This window comes from Hemitrygon akajei, chromosome 11 (genome assembly GCF_048418815.1).
Source record: "Hemitrygon akajei chromosome 11, sHemAka1.3, whole genome shotgun sequence".
In the NCBI taxonomy this organism is placed as follows: Eukaryota; Metazoa; Chordata; class Chondrichthyes; order Myliobatiformes; family Dasyatidae; genus Hemitrygon; species Hemitrygon akajei.
In genome coordinates, this window is record NC_133134.1 from 102939292 (window position 1) to 102961304 (window position 22013).

The 22013-nt window shown below is 45.5% G+C and overlaps 1 protein-coding gene across 1 annotated transcript; it reads right to left on the bottom strand.

The window, feature by feature from the left end:
- Positions 1-5996: 5996 nt before the first annotated feature.
- psmd4a (proteasome 26S subunit ubiquitin receptor, non-ATPase 4a) lies at positions 5997-20809 on the bottom strand. Its single transcript, XM_073061451.1, has 10 exons — positions 20655-20809; positions 17562-17702; positions 14586-14700; positions 11576-11662; positions 10780-10848; positions 9337-9552; positions 8398-8506; positions 7539-7670; positions 6824-6897; positions 5997-6380 (listed from the first exon to the last, which is right to left on the bottom strand). The coding sequence occupies exons 1-10, from the start codon at positions 20678-20680 to the stop codon at positions 6213-6215; spliced, it is 1137 nt and encodes a 378-aa protein (XP_072917552.1). The 5' UTR covers positions 20681-20809; the 3' UTR covers positions 5997-6212.
- Positions 20810-22013: the final 1204 nt, after the last annotated feature.

Sequence of the window (22013 nt, forward strand, 5' to 3'; positions counted from 1 at the left end):
CTTAGTGCAGTCAGGTACGTCAAGGATTTCTTATTCTTTTTGCAGCCTCTCTGGTTCAAACTCTTTTGTATAATTTTGTATACCTCTATTAAATCTCCCTTCAATATTCCACATTCTAGGGAATAAAGTCCTAACCTATTCAATCTTTCCTTATAACTCAGGTCTTCATGTCTAGGTAACATCCTTGTAAATTTTCTCTGTACTCTTTCAATCTTATGCACATCTTTCTTGTAGGTAGGTGAACAAAACTGCACACAAAACTGCATCATCCTTGTTTGTTTGCTCTCTTCAGTTACCTGATGTGGTAACCGTGGCCTTTGGCCAGGAGCAGATATTGTTAAGTTGTGTCCAACCTTCACAGAGTATTTCAAGCCTTGACCACTAGACTCTCCAATAGGCAAGTCAACAGTCACTGCCCATCTGCTTCTGACTTCCAGCTCAACTCCCCTCGCCTACTCCATATCCAGAAAGAGGTTCTTTCTGCTTCTTCCTCCATCCTGGACCGCAGAAGGAAAGAAATGTGAAGGGCTCCAGTCTCCAAAGCTCTGCCAAAGTGATCTTGCGGTTGAGAAAATCCCATTATGTCCAGGCGCCCTGTGACCCCCAACTCCACTGCCTTCAATAACTGCCTTTCATTCTCATGGTTCTGCACCTCTGCCTGGACCATGTCATGCCTATCCCTGGCACTTACACTCTCTCCCCCATCGTTTGAAGTGTGCCAAGCCATCCCAGGCGTGGATTGCCTATGATATCTCTCAGTTGCGGGGAGCTCACTGCCTTGTCTATGGCTGAGTTGACGGTCCACTTTCAGCTCAATCTTGTGACTCCTCCTTGGTTTATTAGCTTGTCCCTCAGTGTTAACACAACTCTTCACTTTTCCATCTTGAAGTACAGTTGACAACAGTAGCTGTAACTGGCCTGATCTTATGTAGAGCCCCCCATAAGGAAAACTTGGGGGTTCCCCAGCCACCTCCATAGGTACTTGTTGACTTTCCTCTTGATGCCTTCTACAGCGATCATGGGGAGCTTATACACTGTGAAGAGCCAGACCAGCCTTGGTAGAAGACCATGTTTGTACAACCATATCTTAAGTTTACCAAGGAGACCAAATTTGTCGATATTCTTCAACCACTCTTCAGTCTGCTTTACAGTGTTGGTGATGTTGGCGCTGTCCATCATTGATGCATTAAACTACTTTCCAAGACACATTACTGGGTTGATCTCTATGGATGGAATGGCTTCTCCCTGTACTTGAAGACTGAACTTGGTAGTAACCTTGTCCTTTTTGATCTTTGTGCATCTGGACTTCCTGGCCTTGAAGCACATCCTAGCCCTGGTAGCTATGTTATCCACAGTTTCTAATACCCTACTTGCTTGGACATGGTTACTGTGTTGTCATCTATTACAGGCTGTCAGATCCTGGGCTCCAACACTGGGCCTCAGGTTATGCCTGCTGCTGCTAATATAAAGAGGTTTGTAGCCATGACAAACAAAATTGGGGAATATGGCACAGCAGGTTAGAATCCCTTTTTGGAGCTCTTGGTTGTAAAGTGAGCTGAAGTGAAGCGTAGCATGAATCCTCCTAGGTAGCTGGTGATCACGTCTTGTGTTTCTGGTGGGATAAGACAGTGGTCCAGGCCAACCTGAATGAGGACTTGTGCAATTCATCTGTTGGCATTGACTAGGCCTAACCAGACAGCTGTGGGGTTGCCTTTCTTCTGTCTGGCCTTGTGGATCAATTAGCTGATTATTGAGGTGTGTTCAAGGACCTAGAAAAACCCAGGATGCCTCCTTTCTGGATGATGTGTTGATATAGTGGTTCTCCATTAAGTAAGAGGTCAGCCTACTCAAAAGCACTGAGAAGAATATGTTGCACTCCACGTTGAGGAAAATTGTCCTAAACTCAATGATTGTGGAGGAATCTTCTTCCTTGGGAACAAAGCATCTTCAGCCATTTTCCCGCTTGGTGGGATAGCGCCTTTGATCCAAATCTTCCTCATTATCTTCCACAACCTCCCGAGGAGTTTTGGGCATTTCTTATACATCTTGTTGTGTATACCACCTGGTCCAGGGGCGGCAGATGACTTTGCTCTCTTGATGATATCCTGAACCTCCTGCCTTGTGGGCTCTGCCATGTTCCTCTCATTCGCTGGGATTCTGGGACTTTTGGATTGAATTCTAGTCCCTGATTCCTATGGGGATTACTGTGTGATTTCAAGGTCTTTATCTAGCTCCTCAGGTGGCAAATCTCCCTTTCCCTCCTGTTTTTTTGCCATGGTGGTTTAAGATCCTCTTTCTTCTCCATTGGGCCAAATTGCTCCTGAGCAAATTTGAACACAATGGCTGTGAGGACGATGATTTTCCTGTAGACAGGTCCTGCCAATGTAGCTTCCAAGATGCAATCCAGGTCATCATCAAACTGATTCCAAGATACATTGTCTGATTATCTAACCATCTGATCCTCTCTTTCCTTGATGAATGGATTAGGCTGTTAGAGGGGGCACTCACTTGGTCCCTTCTTTGGGGCTGCTCAGGTGCGGAGAGATCTTCAGCTCTGTGAAGTGCTTCCTGGCTGGAGTTCCCCATCGGCTCACCAGGTGTTGAGCCCGTGCGTTGCATGAGTCACCTTTGTTCCACAGCTGGACCTGCTTTGCTGTATCTTGAGGCCTTTGATGTTTTTGCAGATTTTGCCACTATGACAGTTTTCAACGAATGTCTCTCCAGTCAATGTTGTTTGCTTGAGCCTCCTCGTTATCGTATTTCCAGTCCTGGCTGTTGCTGTTATGTCTGTCCTATTGAATCTCTCATCCTCCCCCCTCTCGGGGGCACTGCGTATTTAGTACATCTGTAGCTTGTACAGTGCCCTCTTGCGAGTGCTGCACACAAGATTGCTAGCCTTGTGTGTCCGTACCAGTCTTTCCTGGAGGTCAGCTGCCTTTCTAGCATCACCGACCTTTCTCGGATGCCATCCAGTCTTTCCTGGAAGTCATTTACATCATACACTGCAGTGCTCTGTTCAGTTACCTGATGAGGTAACTGATGAGCTTTTGGCCAGGAGCATATGTTGTCAGTTGGTGCCCAACCTTCTTAGTGTTTTGACCCTTAACCACTACACTCTCCAGTTGGTGGGTCAGCAGTGGTGACCAAGTCACTGTCCATCGGCTCCGAACTTCCAGCTCATCTCCTCTTGCCTGCTCCATGTCCAGCAAGAGGCTGTTTCCTCCCCCATTCTGTGAGCTGCTGGGTTCTTGCTCTTTTCATCAAAATACAGCACAAACAGCAACCTTCATGCCGACCTTGCCGGGAATCCTCTACAGCCAATCTCCACTGGAAATAGCCACGTCTGCCATCTTTTGTTTCTGCACTCCCGGACAAAGGACCAGTACTTCAGCCCCTTCCTCTCGTGAGCCTCCGCCCATCCTTCCTCCCATGGTACTGTGAGCTCCACCAGGATGATTTTCGTGTCTTCGGTGGACCACAGTACAAAGTCTGATCAAAGTGTAGCTTCCTCCCCACATCCCCAATGATTTGGCAGTTTGGATTTAGGCCTCTGGCATGGCCCTCTCCTTGATGAAAATGACTGCCCTATTTGCCTCTCTGCCAGCTGATCTTTTTTCTTTACACTCCTACTCAGCAAGGGACAGCAGTACCTTGTTGTGGCACAACCTCTAAAGTCCTTGTGTTAAAGCTGTTTTGCATCCTCACAGTATGTATGCCAGTGAATCCCGCTGACCACAAACCTTGCAGTTAGGGTCCCACGTGAGCTGCTGTGGTGGCATAGGGACAGTGTTATACATGGACCGCAAGAGGAAAGAAATGCGGAAGGACTCCAGTCTCCAAAACTCTGCCCAAGTAGAGTAGGTGAACAAAGCTGCACATGATAGTCCAGATTAGGCCTCACTAACATTTTGTACAATCTCAACAAGGCCCATCAACATCATATACAATTTCAACTTAATATCCCAATTCCTCTGCTCAATACATTTGATTTATGAAGGTAAATGTGTTAAAAGCTTTCTTTATGACCCTATCTATCTATGATGCCACTTTTAAGGAATTATGGACCTGTATTCCCAGGTCCCTCTGTTCTACTACACTCCTCAGTGCCCTACTACTCATGTGCAAGACCTACCATCATTGGTCCTCCCAAAGAGCAACACCTGTCTGTATTAAATTATATCTGCCATTTTCCAGCTGGTCCAGATCCCACTGCAAGTTTTGATAGCCTTCCTTGCTGTCCACTAAACCTCAATCTTAGTGTCATCCACAAAGTTGCTGATTCAGTTTACCACATTATCATCCAGATCATTGATGTAAGTGACAACCATGGACCCAGCACCGATCCCTGTGGCAAAGCACTAGTCACAGGCCTCCATCTACTACCACTCTCTGGCTTCTTCAATGAAGCCAATGTCTAATCAAAACGACCGAACCTACCAAGCAGGACCTTTGCAAATGCCTTGCTGAATTCCACTGCCGTGCCTTAATCGACTTTTCTGCTAACTTCCTCAAAAAAACTCTTTAAGATTGGTTAGATATGATTTACCACATACAAAGCCATGTTGACTATCCCTTTCAGTTCCTGACTATCTAAACAATTATATACCATTTCCAGTCCCTTAGAACACCTTTCAATAACTTCCCCCTACTGACGTCTGACTTACCAACCTATAATTTCCTGTCTTATTCTTAGAGCCTTCCCTAAACATCTGAACATTAGCTATCCTCCAATCCTTCGGCACCTCGGGTGTGGCTAAGCATATTTTAAATATCTCTGATATCCCTGCAATTTCTGCACCTGCCTCCCACAGAATCAAGCCCTTGGGAATCTATCCACTCTAATTTGCCTCAAAACAGCAAACACCTCCTCCTTTGTAATCTATATAGGGTCCATGATCTCTCTGCTACTTTGCCTCACTTCTACAGACCCAGTTTTGTCCTTTGCTATCCTTTTGCTCTAAATATATTTGTAGGAGCCCTTGACCTTGTCTGTTAGAACAAACTCATGTCTTCTTTTAGCCCTTCTGATTTTCTTGCATTTCCTATACTCCAGTACCTTATTTTTTGCTACTTGTCAATACCTGCTATGCACCTCCTCCTTTTCTTAACCAGGGCTTCAATAGCTCTTGAAAACCAAGGTTCTCTAAACCTGTTATCCTTGCCTTTTATTCTGATACTTTGAAATTGCTGTCTGCTATGGTAGGGCCACTGCAGAGGATCAGAAAAAGCTGCAGGAAGTTGTAAACTCAGCCAGCTCCTTATGGGCATTATCCTCCCCAGTGCCTCAAAACGTTCAAACACGAGGAAATCTGCAGATGCTGGTAATTCAAGCAACACATACAAAATGCTGGTGGAACGCTGCAGGCCAGGCAGCATCTATAGGGAGAAGCACTGTTGACGTTTCAGGTGGTCCAGACTCTTCGTCAGAATGAAGGGTCTTGGCCTGAAACGTTGACTGTACTTCTTCCTATAGATGCTGCCTGGCCTGCTGTGTTCCACCAGCATTTTACGTGTGTTGCCTCAAAAAGTTGACATCCGTCATTAAGGACCCTCATCACCTAAGACATGCCCTCTTCACGTTGCTACCTTCAAGGTGGTGGTACAGGAGACTGAAGACACAAACTCTGCATTTCAGGAACAGCTTCTTCCCCTCTGCATCAGATTTCTGAATGGACAGTGAACCCATGAACACTACCTCACTTTTTTTCCATTCAATTATGTTATACAAGATAAACAGTTGCATCTTGTATTAGCTCAATGTACTGTTGTAATAAATTAATCTGTACAAACAGGCAAGTCATGTTTTTCCATTGTGCCTTGATACTTGTGATGATAATAAACTGCTTTTAATTCCACCCCCACCCCACGTGCATTCTTCTCCAAAGATTAACAAATACAGTACTTTCTCCAGCACTATGTGGCGATACACACCGTCAACATTGTCTCACAGGCACACAGGTACGTGTGCTCTCCATCCTCGAGGCAAGCTCACTTCATTCAGAAATGCAAGAACATTTTATTAACATTCCACTGTAAGTCAGGACCTTTAATACAGTACATGGCAAATGAAAGAAATAAAAAAATGACATCTGAGCAGAACTTCTATCATCTGCAGCTATTACTGCAACAGAAAACTATATGGATTGTGGTGTTGCAGGTAATATTGGGCAGCAATGCAGAGAAGCTCTCTCTCAAACTCTGGCCAGTAAGCTTCATTTTTTCTCTTCCTCCTTGTCCTTCTTACTATCTTTCGACGTTTGTGATTGCAGAGAGCCCATGGCATTGCGAATAGCTTCGTTGTTAGGGTCAACCCCAGGCAGATTTTCCAACACACTTTGCAAGAACTCTGGGTCCTCCATGACATTGTAGTTATCTTCCTCCTGTTGGGAGATTTGGAGTAGGGTGAGATGGTTTGTGAAGTTAAATATCACAGTCCAAATCCTGCTCATAAGGACAAAGGCTGAAGCCACAGGCATCAAGCTGGGTGCCAAAGTGTGCACGGTAATCAATTAATGGTTCATAATTGTGATCTGGGCTGGAAGATATGTCTGTGTGTGGAGTGAGAGCGACTAAAATAATGAAATCACCGGACAAGTAACTGAGATGAGTGTTGACCAGTGGCGACCTGACATCAACTCGTATTGGCTGCACTAAGAATCAGGCACCAGGAACTATTTAATGGTGGACAATTCAGAAACAAAGACAGCAGATTATTTGTCACAGCCATTCCCAGTCAATTTACATTTGGAGTTGGGAGTAGAATTGGGGTTGGAAGTTGGCTTCGGGGCTGCAGCATGGGGATGAGGTGAGAGGTTGCACGTACCTTGGCTGCAGCTTCTGAGGTGTCCATGGCGGTACCAGCATCCATGCCCGATAAATCGGCAGCACTCCCAAAATCTAAAGGAGAACAGAAGTTACCCACAAACATTTTCACAAGCTACTCCTTCCCCTCCGCCACCTTTTTATCCTGGTATCTTTCCCCTTCCCTTCCAGCCCTGAAAGAGGGTCTTGGCCTGAAATGTTGACTGTTTATTCATTTCCATTGATGCTGCCTGACCCACTGAGTTCCTCCAGCATTTTATGTGTCACATCTACAAAATGTTCCTGGCCAGCTTACAGCAGAGAACAGCACTGACAAAGAGGCAACATCAGGAAAGTGCTCCACATCAGAGTGTGGCCTCCCTCTGGGGACTGTTTTGAAGAGAACAGTTCTTTCTGGTGGTTTTGATACTATCTATCTGGGGCAAGCTGGCTATACCATTTCGTACTTTTGATATGCTTCATGGACAGTGAAGTACTTGGCAAAATCCTGATGTTGTGAAAGGTATGGCACAAATGAGGATAGGAATGGGCGAGTTGGAAATGAGACACCATGCTCAGTAAGAATCGGAGTCAGGTCTACATTCAGGGCTCAGGCTCCGATGGATTTGGTAGGACTGGATTGCATGTGTCAAGTGAGGTTAAGTGCTGCACATCATCTTGCACTGTTCAGTTAGAGGCTGAGGCGATTGGGTAAGCGTGATGAGGTGAAGATGTACCGGGTGTCTGGAGAGACATCTGCATGGCGTAGGCAATCTGCTCATCCTCAGTCATGCTGCTTATATCCGGCAGGCCAGTTTCCGGGGACTCCTGCTGGGTTACTGACATCTTCAGAACGGTATCATCTGGCTCTGAAGGACAACAAAGTGCTTCAATATGAATCTTAGTCAGTCGTGCGTGCACACACACGCATGCACACATACACACACACACACACAAATAAAGGAGTGAAAACCCAAGAGAGTGAGGGGATGACAGCAGGAACACCAGTCTTCACAAACGGCTGTGTATTAGCTCCCCAGGACGTACCTGCTCTTGATCACCCATTAGACACACTGCTAGAGTGTATGTCCTGGGGATTCTGCCTTGCTCTCCTCCTGCAAGTGTGGCTGCTAAGAGATGGGCTACGCAACTCAAACCACATCAGCATATCAACACGGTTCAGAGAGCCACAGAAACTCCATGTACACAGGTGGTGGGAGACGTTTCCAGAAACTATCCTAGACGCCATTTGGCCAGAAGTTTAGAAAAGTTAGACCAATAGCAGAGCGAGGGAGTGGGACTGTGTGACAGCATGCCCCTCCTGCACTGTAAAATCACCAACAATGAGACAAGGAAACAAGGGTAGGAGCTGCTTTCTATGGCCCTGGAGAAAAAGCTTCAAACAGCAGAGAATGAAGCTGGGTTTAATGTTTCATCTGGCTCAGGAAGAGAGACAAGGACTTCTGACTCTATATCAGCATTGTGCAATGGGGGCAACTGACAGGATCAAGAGCAGGGGGCTTTGTCTTACACACACAGCAACGGATCACTGGTGGAGAGCTGCCAACCACCTCCATCAGCAGCGAAAGGCCCCACCTTCACCAGTAGGAGTGACAATTCCTGCCTCCACGGCCGACACAGCTGCTGCTCTCCTGGCCTCCTCCTCTTGCCGCTGCCGTTGTTCCTCCATGGATACACGGAGAGCCTATGGATGGAAAGGACAGGATTTACATTCATGCCTCAGCCCGCTCTTCAAAAGTACACCGAGCAATGTGGTTCTTCTGCAAACAAGCTCTGGCACCAATCTCTTCCTCCCCGGCAATCACAGCCAAATAGAATTAATTTGAGGTCACTATGTAACACAGGATGTAGAGTAACTCAGTCAGATCAGAGTTTATAACCGACATGGAGCAGGAAAGGACGAAGAGCAGGCAGACGCTGGAGAGAGTGTACAGGAGTTCAACTCTTCCATCAGGGACTGCAAGATACAAAGGGCAGAAGAGACTTTCAATTTAATTGCATGAAAAAGAAGCGAACTTCCTTTGTATGACACTCTAAACAAGCCACTGCTCGGAATCCACTTTCGAAGCATTGCTTGGCCCTGCAAACAATGTTCGCTGCAAATCCACATTCTGGGCTGCCCAGTCACCACACTCAGGGAGAGAGGGAAAGAGCAACACACAGAGAACCTGAAGTCCTGCGTGCAATATTCATTCCCTTACCCACTGAAGTGTAAAACATTCTGACTAGCCTTTCAGGGTGTATGAAGAGAGGATGTTTCTGTTGTCTGAAGTGTCCAGAACAAGGGATGACACAAGATATTCAGAATGAGATGAGGAGAAATTTCTTTACTATGAGGGTGGTAAACTTGAGAAATTCCACACCAGAACATCACAGGATAGGGCAAAAACACAGGAATGCCCTACTTAGGTACAGGATAAGCCATGCCACTGATGATAAGTCAAGGATTGATGGTCCATTCCTGCTCCAACTTTGTGTTCAACCAAAGAAAAACAGAAAATAGCTGGTGCTTACCAGGGCCAGTTCAGGATCTGCACTGGGGTCCACACCGAACTCAAAGTCACTGGCTCCAAGTCCCAACATGGTGCCCCCTTCCCCAGCGAGGATGGGGGAGCTGATGAGCGCATCTGCAAGGCTTGGACCTGGAGGTACCGTCACCAGATGGGAGCCTGTTCCATCCTTTCCATTCAGTGCATTGATAAAGGCTGTTAACTTATCTGTGTTTGCTTCCTGGTGGACAGTGTTGAGTTATTCATTGAGTCATAAAATAAGGAAACAAACTCTTCAGCCCAATTCCTCAATGCTGACCAACATACCCATCTAACCTCGCCCCATTTCCCAATGTCTGGCTCACCTTCCTTTAAACCTTTCCTATCTAAAAGTATTTAGACCCTCTACCACTTCCCCCGGCAGCGACACAGTCATCACCCACTGTGAGGAAAACCTGCACCTCAAGTCCCACTTCAATTTTTCCACTAGCCGGCAAAAAGGCCTGGGACTAGTCTACTCTACTGTGGCTTATTTTCTCCCTATATTCCACCATGTAGCAGGAACCCAAGGAAAATTAAAGTGCAGAGGGATCTTGGGAATATATCTCCCTCCCAAGCCTCCAATGGCCACCACCTCCCTCAGCAGTCACCAGTTTTCCACATTCTCTTCACTGAGATATTGGAAGTTACTCAGGAATTGGAGCTGTCTCCTACATCATTGGACCTGCAGTACAGTTGGAGAAGGAGCAGCGCAGTTTCATTCACGGGCAGGTTTCCCATTGCCACCTTGTGCTCACTGTTGCTATTGCCCCATGCATACACTGACCACTTGTCCTGAGTTAACACGGAAATGATTATATGGGTTATGATTAATTGAAATGATTTCATGCAGCAGTGCAGTGGTTAGTTCAGTGTTTCACAGCATCAGTGACTGGGGGTTCAATTCCTGCTGTCATCCGCAAGGAGTTGGTACATTCTTCCCGTGACCACATGGGGCTCCTGTTTCCTCCCACATTCCAAACAAGTACAGGTTAATGTTGGCAAGCTGTGGGTGTGTTATTTTGTGCTGGAAAGGTGGTGACACTTGTGGAATGCCCCCTCCCCCCCCCACATTCTTGGACAGTGTTGGTCGTTGATGCAAATGATACATTTCACTGCATGTTTTTATGTACATGTGACAAATAAAGGTAAGCTTTATCGTTTCGGCATTCCACTCTCTTCTGCCCCAGTAACCTGCCTCCATCCTGAGTTTGAGGCGCCCAACAAGAAACCAAAATCCCGTAAAGTTTTCAAACATTCAAATAGACGTTACATTCCACCTCCCACGAACTACAAACCATTTTCTTCTCTGGGTTACATAACTCTCCTTGTTTCTAAACTCCTTGCCCCATTGCCCTTAGCCTAACTCTTCCTCACTCAGCTTTTCCATTTTATCTCTCTCTGCATGCTCTTAGGTCCCACAACTCACCTCTTCTCCAAAGTTCACAATATCCACGTTTACTTTTTCCTTCTTCAGTCTCTTGGCCAATTTGATCAACTGCAAGGAATAGACAAATACACAGCCTTGGGTGAACATTACACTGACAGCGGTCACACCTACAGGGACAGAACTTGTCAAAAACATTGTGCTTCCTTCCTCTCACCCGTCTCAATTTTGCCCTCTCCTGCCTTTTAGTGATTCATTTAGTGTCCACTTGACCAGCGTGGGCTGTTCACAAAGGGACGGAATCACTATGCTATGAAGCAGGAGGCAGCGTTGCAGTTACCTGCCTCAATTACAATGTTACAAGTCCCATTGTCACTTGGTTAGGGTGACTGGAAGTCCACACAACCCAGCATCACTGACGTCAGAAGGGGAATACTAGGGAGAAGGCCTGCTCATCATGCAACAGTGACACCCACCAGAGAAAGCAGAAGGGGCCTTGGTTTAATGTGGGAAAATGGTACCCGACAGTACCAGATCCTCTGTGTTGAGCTGAAGTGACAGGCTGTTTACAGCATCGTTTTTGTGGCAACTGAACTTAGAGACTTGAGGCTAACAGCCAAAAGCTTGCTAAAAAGCTCAGTATCTATCAAACACTAGAATCCACAGGATTCCGTGTAAAGTACTGATAACCAATCACACCTAACCTATGCTAGTCATTACTAAAATAGATAATATGAATTTCAGGGAAAAAATTAGGAAGGATTAAGCTGAAGGGAATGAAAATAAATGGGTGGGGAGGTGGAGATAGAGCAGCAGAAACAAGCATGTGGTCACTCACGTCTTTCTCATTGTCTTCAACTGGGCTTCCAACAAATACAATTATCCGTGTTTTGTGGTTCTTCCCTTGACGATGTTTAAGTGCTAACTGAAAAAGAGTTCACACAGAATTACACCACAGATTAAAAATAGTAGATAAAGAGATCAAGATTAGCTCTATTTGGCACACGTGCAGTGAAATGTGTCAACAATCAACACAGGCCCGAGGTTGTGGTGGGGGCAGCCCACGAGAGCTGCCATGCTTGCGGTGCCAACAAAGCATGCCCACAAATCACTAGCCCTCACTCGTATATCTTTGGAATGCGGAAGGAAACCAGAGCACCCAGAGGAAAACCATATAGTCACGGCGAGAACAGATAAACTCCTCGCAAGAGAGCAGTGGGAAATGAACCGATTGCTGTCACTGTAAAGTGTTACACTAACCACTAGGCTACCATGCCACCCAATTCACCATTCAGCCCCTCTACTTTGGGCTCTCTTGTGAACCAGACAAGCCTCCTCTCATCACTGTATCTCCCCACCCTATTCATTTCTGCCACTCCAATAGATGACAATTACCAATAAACTCAATTGGGTAGGTGGCAGGAACTCCTTTTGTCAGAGAGCTGAGAATACTGAACCCTCTGCCACAGTGAATATGTTCCATGTTCTCTGCATTCTGGCAAAAGAATTGCATGGTCACAGTTGTACCAAATAGAACCTGCCCCTTTGGCCCACAATATCATTAAGGATGATCTACACTAATCCCATCTGCCCACATTAGGTCCATATTCTTCTAACCCGGCCTATTTATGTGGCGAAGTGTTTCTAATATATGACCATACCCAACTCCATCAGAATAGTGCAGTCATCAGCACTCTGCACAAAAGAAATTTTCCCTTTAGACTTGCCCCAGTAGTGTTGAGGGTCTCGGCCCCAAAATGTCGACTGTTTACTCTTTTCAATAGATGCTGCCTGCTGTAGCAGAGTGCAAAGACAAACTTGAGCAGCATCACGGGCAGAGAGCATCAGGTAAGCAGCAATTCACAAGAATACAACTCATAGGTAATTATCACAAAAAAACAACAAAGTCCTTTGGCCACAGATTTATAAAACTGCAGTGATTAGGGTTGTGCTGCTTGGTTTAAGAATGGAATGGTTGGAGGGAAGTAGCTGTCCCTCAGCCTGTACCTCCTGTTCATTGGAAACTGCGAGAAGATGGCATGGTCAAGATGGTGGGGATCTTTGATGATGGAATTTGCCTCCTGTAGATAATACTGATAGATGTACTGGGCTGAGTTCACTGCAGCGTTCTACATTCCTGCACATTCAAACTGCCATACCAGATCATGGTGCAACTGGTCAAGATACTTTCAACACTGCATCTGTCGAAGTTTATTAAAGTGTTCAGTGACAACCGTAAGAAAATGAAGACAATGGTGTGCTTTCCTTATGACTGCATCTATGTGCTCTACCCTGAATAAGTTGTCAAAACACGTTAACACCCAGGAACTAAAGCCACTGACTCTCACCACCACTGATTCCCTCAACGTAGATTCCTTTCCCTTCCTGAAGTCAACAATCAACCGCTTAGATTTTCTAACACTGAATGAGAGGTTGATACTGTGGCACTACTCAACCAGGTGGCTGATCTTACTCCAGTAAATTAACTCACCACCACCTGTGATTCATCCAATAACACTCGTATACCTGGCAAATTTGAAGATAGTATGTGTGTACAGAGAGAAGAACAGGGAGCTAAGCATGCTGCCTTGAGGTATCCAGGCAGCATTTTGGTAAAACTCCTCTGCACCTTCTCTCATGCCCTTCCTATAACTGCACAAAATACTGTGTTCTAACCAGTTTTTTGTAAACTTTCAACAAACATCCCAACTCTTAATAGACCTGTCCCAACCTATGAAGACAGCAATGCCAAATATTTTCATCAACTTATCTACCTCTGTTGCACTTTCAGTGAACTCTGCATTTGGACCCCAAGGTTTCTCTGCTTATCTACTGTGCATTTCCTTCCTCTACTTGGACTTTTTTCTTCCCACATTCTTGATTGAATTTATCCATAATTCTAGTTTCTTGGTGATTGTTTATTCTGGCTTCACCCATAAGTGAAAACATCTCTGAACATACCTTCTCTGTTCCCAGATTACCCCATTCAGTAATTTTACCACTTTTGATACCAATTTAAATCTCACATGTTCTCCACTTCAGAGAATCCAACGGCAACATTCAAATACAGAATGAATGGCCCATGTCTTGGAATAGTCTGCTGAGCATGGGATGAACACCCAACAGCAAGTTCATAATGGGGTGCTGGACAATGGTCCAGTGTGTACGTGCACTTTCAAACTGAATGGGTCAAGCCACATGTAGAGTACGGTGAGTTTAACTCTTCCCCCCTCCTCCCCTATGTTCAAATCTACAGACTGAGGGCTGCTCTAATACAGCTGTTAAAACTTCTGAAGTAACAGGTAGGATAATGTCACATCAGATCCAGACTGGACAGCGGGCAGCAAATTAATCCACTTCCTTTAATGGGATACGAGGATAGTGAGGGGAAGCCAGGACAAAGCTAGGCTGTAGGGTGGGAACAGTTCCTCATACAAAGTGTGGGAAATCGAGAACTTTCTTCACAAAAAAGTTGACACCATGTCAACTGGGAATATTAAATCTGAGATAAAATTTAGCTATTCTGAGGTAAAATGGATCTAGAACGAAGGTGACGCTGGGGAGAAGATAGAGCGGCCACAATCAAGTTGAATTGTGTAGCAGCCTTGGTGTGGTGGGAGGAATCAAGAAATTAGGCTCCTGGTTTTTCCTTTCCTGATATCACATGTAATATGATATCACTGCTGATATGATATCAGCAGTGATCTGCTCTCTGCAGGAATTTGATTGTTGTGTTTCCTACATTAAGAGAGAGCACAGTATGAATGTACCCTGTGGTGCTTTGACAACTATTGGAACTGTGCAGTCTAGAAAAGACTGAGGGTTTGTTCCCCAGTTCGATCACTTACGTGGGCAACCCGGATGCCAGTACAGAAGCTGATTTTCCCAGTGGGCTGGACAGCGTGAAGCTTGGAGAGAATCCGTCCTGTGTCAGGGGTCAAGGTCGTGAGCACTTCACAGTTACTGCAAGTAGACCAAGACAGAAAGCTGTTAAAACAGAATGCTGCAGCATTAGCTATAATACCACTGACTCTGAAGTGCACCGAGTCAAACATGGTATGCTCACTGTATAACGGAGCCATCAATTGAAAAACCGAGTCCATGGAGCAATGGCGTTAAGAAGGGAATGACAGGATGTAGTGGTGTGTGTGAGATAGCAGGATACAAAGGACTAGCAAGCAGTGCAGCATAAAAGAATGACAGGTGACCTCTTACAAGTTTATAAAAGCATGAGAGGTATGGATAAGATACTCCATTACAGTCTTTTCCCCAGAACTAAGGAGACTAAACTACAAGTTTTACACAGATAGAGGAAAGAAATTTAAAAGAGACCTAAGAAGTAATTTCTTTATAGAGATAGTAGAGAGTACCTGGGATGATATGTCAAAGGAAGTGGTCCGGGACAACTGCAATATTTTAAGAAGCATTTGGACAGGTACGTGGAGAGGAAAGGTTTAGAAGATTATGGGTCACACACGGGCAACTGAGCCTAGCAAGGAGGATGCTGTGGTTGATAAAGACCAGTTGGGTCGAAAGAAATCTTTCTGGTGCTGCTAGAGAAATTAATGGTACTGAAAGCTGATAGATCCCCAGAAATTGATGAACTTGAATCCTATAGTTTTGAATATAGTTGCTGTTTTCCAAAACTGTTACCACAGCTTGGAAGGAACCACTAAAATGCTGTTATTAAAATAAAGTGGGGTGAAGTAGATGAAATTATAGAGCACTTAGGATGATGCAAGTAGCATTAAAATTCTGGAAATTATGAGGGGTAATGAGGCACTTTGAAAGTAATAAAGGATTAATATAATCTTTTTCACCTTTAAGTCAGCACATTTTAGAAATCCTTTACCAAAGAGGACTTGGATATTCATGTAGTTGAGACAGATCAATGCATCTTTAGATATGATAGGAATGGGGGGTGGGGGTAGGGGATATATGGGTTACTCAGGAATCCAGTGCTGAAATTGCCACGATCTTCCTGAATGTCGAATCAGGGATGAGTCAAAAGCTCCTCCTGCTTCGGGCTTTGCTGTTCAATAGGTCTATGATGGGGGTTGGTTCTGTGTTACTGTACAAATAATAACCAGCCCAGCTCAAACCAGTTATGTGACAGATTAATCTTAGCCTGAACCTTCAACTCAAGGAAAACCTGTCCAATGGCGGGTGAACAGCAATGTGCAATCTCAGCTGTAGGGCATCAAACAGTACGAAATAACAGCACCCAGTCTGCTGAGCAGCAGAAATGGACTGAAGGTATATTTGTCAGTGAAAAGCTGAAGCACTGGATGCTCAAGGATGGAGGTGCAGAGTGATCACAGTTTGAGACTTCAGGGTTGATAGGCCATAGGGGAGTTTGGATTTTGCTGCTGTGGAAAAAGAATTCGCTATTGAGTTGGACAAAAGGTAGCAGAGACAGTTACACATGCTGTCACTCAGTTGTACCGTTGACTTCAGGAGAGCACAGAGCGACCACTCTCTGCTGAACATTGACGGCTCCTCCGTTAAGAGCACCAAATTTCTTAGTGTTCACCTGATGAAGAATCTCACCTGGTCCCTCAACACCAGCTCCATAGCCAAGAAAGCCCAGCAGCGTCTCTACTTTCTGCGAAGGCTGAGAAAATTCCATCTCCCACACACCCCCATCCTCACCACATTCTACAGAGGATGTATCGAGAGCATCCTGAGCAGCTACATCGCTGCCTGGTTCGGGATTTGCACCGTCTCGGATTGCAAGACCCTGCAGCGGATAGTGAGGTCAGCTGAGAAGATCATCGGGGTCTCTCTTCCCGCTATTACAGACATTTACACCACATGCTGCACCCGCAAAGCTAACAGTATTGTGAAGGGCTACACGCACCCCTCACACAAACTCTTCTCCCTCCTGCCATCTGGCAAAAGGTACGGAAGCATTCAGGCTCTCATGGTCAGACTGTGCAACAGTTTCTTCCCCCCAAGCCAACAAACTCCTCAATACCTAGAGTCTAGACTGACATCTATATCATTTATTATTAAATTGTGATTTGTCCTCTACTGTGCCTATTGTCTTGTTTATTAACTATTGTACTGCCCTGCACTGTTTTTGTGCACTTTATGTAGTCCTGTGCAGGTCTGTAGTCTAGTGCAGTTTTTAATGTTGTTTTTACGTAGTCTAGTGTAGCTGTTTGTGCTGTCTTACATAGTCTAGTGTAGTTTTGTGTTTCGTGTAGCACCAGAGTCCTGGAGGAACACTGTTTCATTTTTACTGTGTACTGTACCAGCAGTTAATGGATGAAATGACAATAAACTTGACTTGACTTACTGACTATAGCCACAGCATTCAAGTGGCATGTTGGGTTTTTGAAGCAGGCTGGGCCTTGATGCTTATTTTGATGCTGCTGCCAGCTTTCTGCCTCGCTTTGTGCTTTTCCGTCAGATTTGTTGTTGGATTTAATGAGGCCAAACATGACTTTTCTAACACTGAAGCCCGCTCCATAGATAATCTGGCTGCATATATTCTTCCTGGCAGAATCTCCCAGCGATTTTAGACTAGGTGTGGGCGCAGCTCCTGTATCAGGAGCTCCCACCCAGAAACACTGGCTGCATCAGTCCCACAAAGGCTCCCTCTCATTGGCTGCATCAGTTCCACAAAGGCAACTCTCCCTCCCATTGGCTGCACCAGTCCAACAAAGGCTCCCCCCATTGGCTACATCAAAGCAATGAATCATAATGACTGAAATAACATCAAAAGATATTAGGACAAGACCAAAAGCTCAGTGCAAGAAAGTGGAGAAGTTTAAGGATTGGTAAACTGGTGGTGAAGTGACTGAAGAAGAAACACTTACTTGGCCAACGTGATGAGCCCAACATTGTTCTCCGGATTGCTCCGTGTTTTGGAATGGCACACGATGTTGACGGCATCCTGCTGTGCCTGCAGTCGGGTTGGTAGGAAGTCTCCATTCCTCATATATTCACTATTGTCAACACTGCAGTGAACCAGAGGAGATGGTTCTCAGTAAGCAGCAGGTGGTAGTGCATGCTAAGCTCAAAGGAAGGATCACCCACTCACAACCCACAATAGTTCGTGTCTCTCTATGTATATCCAAGCATTCTCACTGCGCTGCACCTCCACCCTCTTACAACTTCTTGTATATGGTAGATATCCAGACCCTTAGAAGCAGGAATGACAGAGGATCTTCAAGTTCATGTCCATAGCTCCCTGAAAGTAGATCACCCTGGGACAATGAGCTGTAAAATCAGGAAATCTGGTCACAGCTGCCTCAAACATTGGTCTTGCCACATTTGTACAGAGCCGGTCACGTTTACAGGGAGGATCTGAGAGCTTTGAAGAGAGTTCAGAATAGCTTCACCACGGTGTGCCTGAATTAAAGGGCATGAGCTACAAGGAGAAGCTGGACAAACCTGTACTGTTTTCTCTGGAGTAGTGAGGCTAAGGAGTAACTTGATTGAAGTGTATAGATAGGGTAGATGTCTCTCACCCAGAATAGAAATATCACACACTAAAGAACAAATCTTTAAGGTGAGAATGGGAATGTTTAAAGATTTACAACAGAGTGGTGGGTGCCTGGAAAGCACTGCCAGGTAGTAACTGTAGCAATGTTTAAGAGGCAGTTAGTCAGGCTCATGGAACAGATAAATGGGAATGGGTTGGTACAGGCTGGACTGGTCAAAGGGCCTGCTTCTATGTAGCCTAAAAGAGAAAGAAGCTGCACAGGCCTAGAAAACTGTTTTACCGATTTGAGGTCATGGACAATCTTTACCCAAATTTCACCAGTCCACTTTTCCTCCTAATCCCAAGAACTATCATTGAAGCCCATGGTCCACTGCCAGTCATCACAGGCAGACCTCCATACTTCAAAACCAATGTGAAATATCACTTCCTGACTGCACCAGTAGCTACAGCAAAATGAAACTCCATATAAACAGTTTTTATGAAACATCTGATCCCACTTCTCAAAGTAAAACAAAATGGCATCCACCTTGATGTCCAGTTTCAATTCCTTGGAATCAGGACCTTTGGCTCAACTCATCCATAACAACTAATCTGTCTTCCTGAGCTCATCACATGTGTCTGCATTTGGCACACATCCTTCTAAACCTTTCCTATCCATGTGCCTGTCTAACAGTCTTCTAACACTGTAATTTTACCTGCCACGAGCAGCTCGTTCCATATACACACCATTTTATGTTTGCCTTTAAATCTTTCCTTTAATATATGCCCTTGAGTTTTAGACTCCCTACCCTGGAGAAAAGGACAGTGACCTTATCTATGGTCTCATGATTTTATAGGTCTCTCTAAGATTACTCTGCCTCCAATGCTCCAGGAAAAGAAGTCTTAACTCATCCAGCCTTCTTTAAACTCAAGTTTTCTGGTCGCAGTAACACCTTGTGAATCCTTCTGCACTCTTTCCAGCTTAATGACACTCTTCCTATACCTTAACAACCAGAACTAAGGACAGTACTACAAGTGCAGTCTCACCAGTGTCCTGTATAGAGTGCCCTCCCTTACTAGTAAGGAAAAGCATGTCATCCTGTGTTGGCACTGTCAACCATGTATTGTACCCCTAGTTCTCTTTGTTCTGCCACATTAAGTTCTGACCTTTTAAGCTACACTAAGATTAATCTAAGCCTTCTCTCCCACAGAGCTCTCCATTTCTCTATCATCCATGTGCACATCTATGAGTCTCTTAAATGTCCCAAGATTTCCAGTATTCCAAAACCCTAACCAGCTTTGATCTTTCCCAATGCTGGTAGATCCAATCTCTCAGAATCCCTTCCAATAACTGATGTTGGGCTCACTGGCCTCTAGATCCCTGAATCAACCTTGCAAACTTTCTTAAGTAAAGGTAAACACATCATCCAATCTGCCAGATCTCACCCGTGCCCAATGACAATGCCACAATCTCTGCCAGGGCCCTAGAAATTTCTTCCCTGGCATCCTTGGTCAGGCTCCAGAGGTTTATATACCTTTATGTGCTTTAAGATCACCAGCACCTCCTCTTTTGTAACGTGGAGATGTTTCAAGACATGCTTACTCTCTTCCCTGAATACCCTCAGATCAATAACCTTCTCCACAGTCAATGCAAACAAGGAATATGCATCCAAATTCTTGCAGCAGGTCAGGTTAGTAAAATAGATGTTCACCTGTCAATGCCAGTGTAAACATCATGCATAAAATCAGTCCAGTGTATCCAGAAATTCTGGAAACAGAGTGTACTGAACATAACTAATACAGAACAATTCAACAATACAGCTCTGACGGAAACCTGGTGGTGCCGGATTAGAGATCAGGTGTTATTTAATTAATACCTCAACAGTGTTTGCTGACTTGATTTTACACTCCAGTGAAGCTAGCAATTTTGAAAGAAGGGCAGATAACAGAATCAGGTAAGTTTAACGACAGCATGGAACCAGGTCCTGGAAACTGAGCTGAGTGCTGGAAAGAGGGTCCGACAAGTATTAATTCAAATCTCACCTAGTGAGTCAGATGCTTATCATGTCAGCTTTAAACAAGGGAACGGGAAATTAATAGGGCCATCTCATAAATTAAAAAGCTAAATTATTGCAAGCAAATTTTGGAAGGCATTAGAGAGGGAAAGGCTGATTTAGAGAGTTTGTGGGGAAGGGGAGGAGGAAGTGGGAAATGGGGGAAGGAGTGGGATGTTGTGGGAAAGGGGGACAAGCGGGCGGGTGTTGGTCCGAGCCTTAACCGACTGTAACCCAATCCACCGTCTACGAACTGTTGTGGCTCGGCCCCGGGCCCAGATCCTCGGTGCTGAGTCACGGGCCGAGCCCAAGATGAGCGGCGGATCGGAACGAGGCGGAGCCGGCAGGCCTGCCGGTACTCCCTTCCCCATCCCGAAGCCCGGCACCGACCCCCACCCCCAAGACCAAACCCGGAGCCCAACAGCCCTCACCAAACCATCGTGCTCTCCAGAACCATCTTGATGCGTCTCCGACAGCCGGCCGTCGGCCTTCACCCCGAAGCCCATTGGTTGAAGCTCTCACCAATCAGCGCCCGCCTGTACCTCGGCCCAGCAGACTCCGCCCACTGGTGACGCATGATGGGAATTGTCCGCGAGTCGGGAATATCAGTGCAGCGCTCTCTCCCCACCACAGCGAGGCGCTCCCTCTTCGTACTCCTGCATCAGTACGATGTTTTCCGTGTCGGCACTGTGTCACAACATTGTAAAGGGGAGGGTGAGCAGCCTCATGTTGGTACCAACGACAGAGATAGGAAACAGTTTGAGGTCTTGAAGGGATAATTTAGGAAGCTGAAAAGCAGGGCCTCAGGGGTAGTGGTCCATGAACTGCTGCCAGTGAGGATAAGAACAGATGATTTGGCAGATGTCTGAGATATTGGTCCAAGGGACAGGGTTTCAGATTTGTGGATCATTGGGATGTATTCTGGTGAATGTATGACCTATACAAAAAAAAAGGCCGGATTACACCTGAACTTGAGGGGAACCAATATCCTTGCAGGCAGATTTGTTAGAGCTATTGGTGAGGATTTAGTGTAGTGTGGCAGGGGAAGGGGCAGTTAGTCTACAGGTAGATGCAGCATGTAAAGTGTGATGGATTCAAGTATGTCTATTTTAATGCAAGAAGTATCAAGAACAAGCGTGATGAACTTGCGTTACCGGTACCAGTATGCGTTGGTACATGGAACTATGATGTTGTGGCCATTACAGAGAATTGGCTGTCATAAGGGCAGGACTAGTTGCTGGATGTTCCAGGATTTAGATGTTTCAAAAGGTATGGGGAGGGAGGTCAAAGAGGTGAGGGAGTAGTATTGCTAATTAGGGATAATATCAAAGCTGCAGAAACGGGGGAGGACATCCTGGAGGGATTGTCCACTGAGCCAGTGTGGGTGGAAGACAGAAGGGAGAAATTGCTCCCTGGTGATTTCTATAGACTTCCCCTCCCAATATCAACAGAGACACTGAGGAACAGATGGGGTTGCAGATTTTGGAAAGGTGCAAAAGTAGCAAGGTTGTTGTCAAGACGTCAACTTGATTAACTCGTCCTTAGTGCAAAAGGTTTGGATAGGGCAGAGTTTGCTAGGTATGTCCAAGGAAGGACTTCTGACTCAATATGTGGACAGACCGACTAGAAGAGAGGCCACACTGGATTTGGTGCTAGGTGATGAATTAGGTCAGGTGTCAGGGTTGATTGGCGGAGGGTAAATTATGATGCCATGAGGCAGGAGTTTGGGAGCATACATTGGGAACAGCTATGCTCAGGGAAATGCACAACAGAAATGCAGACATTGTACA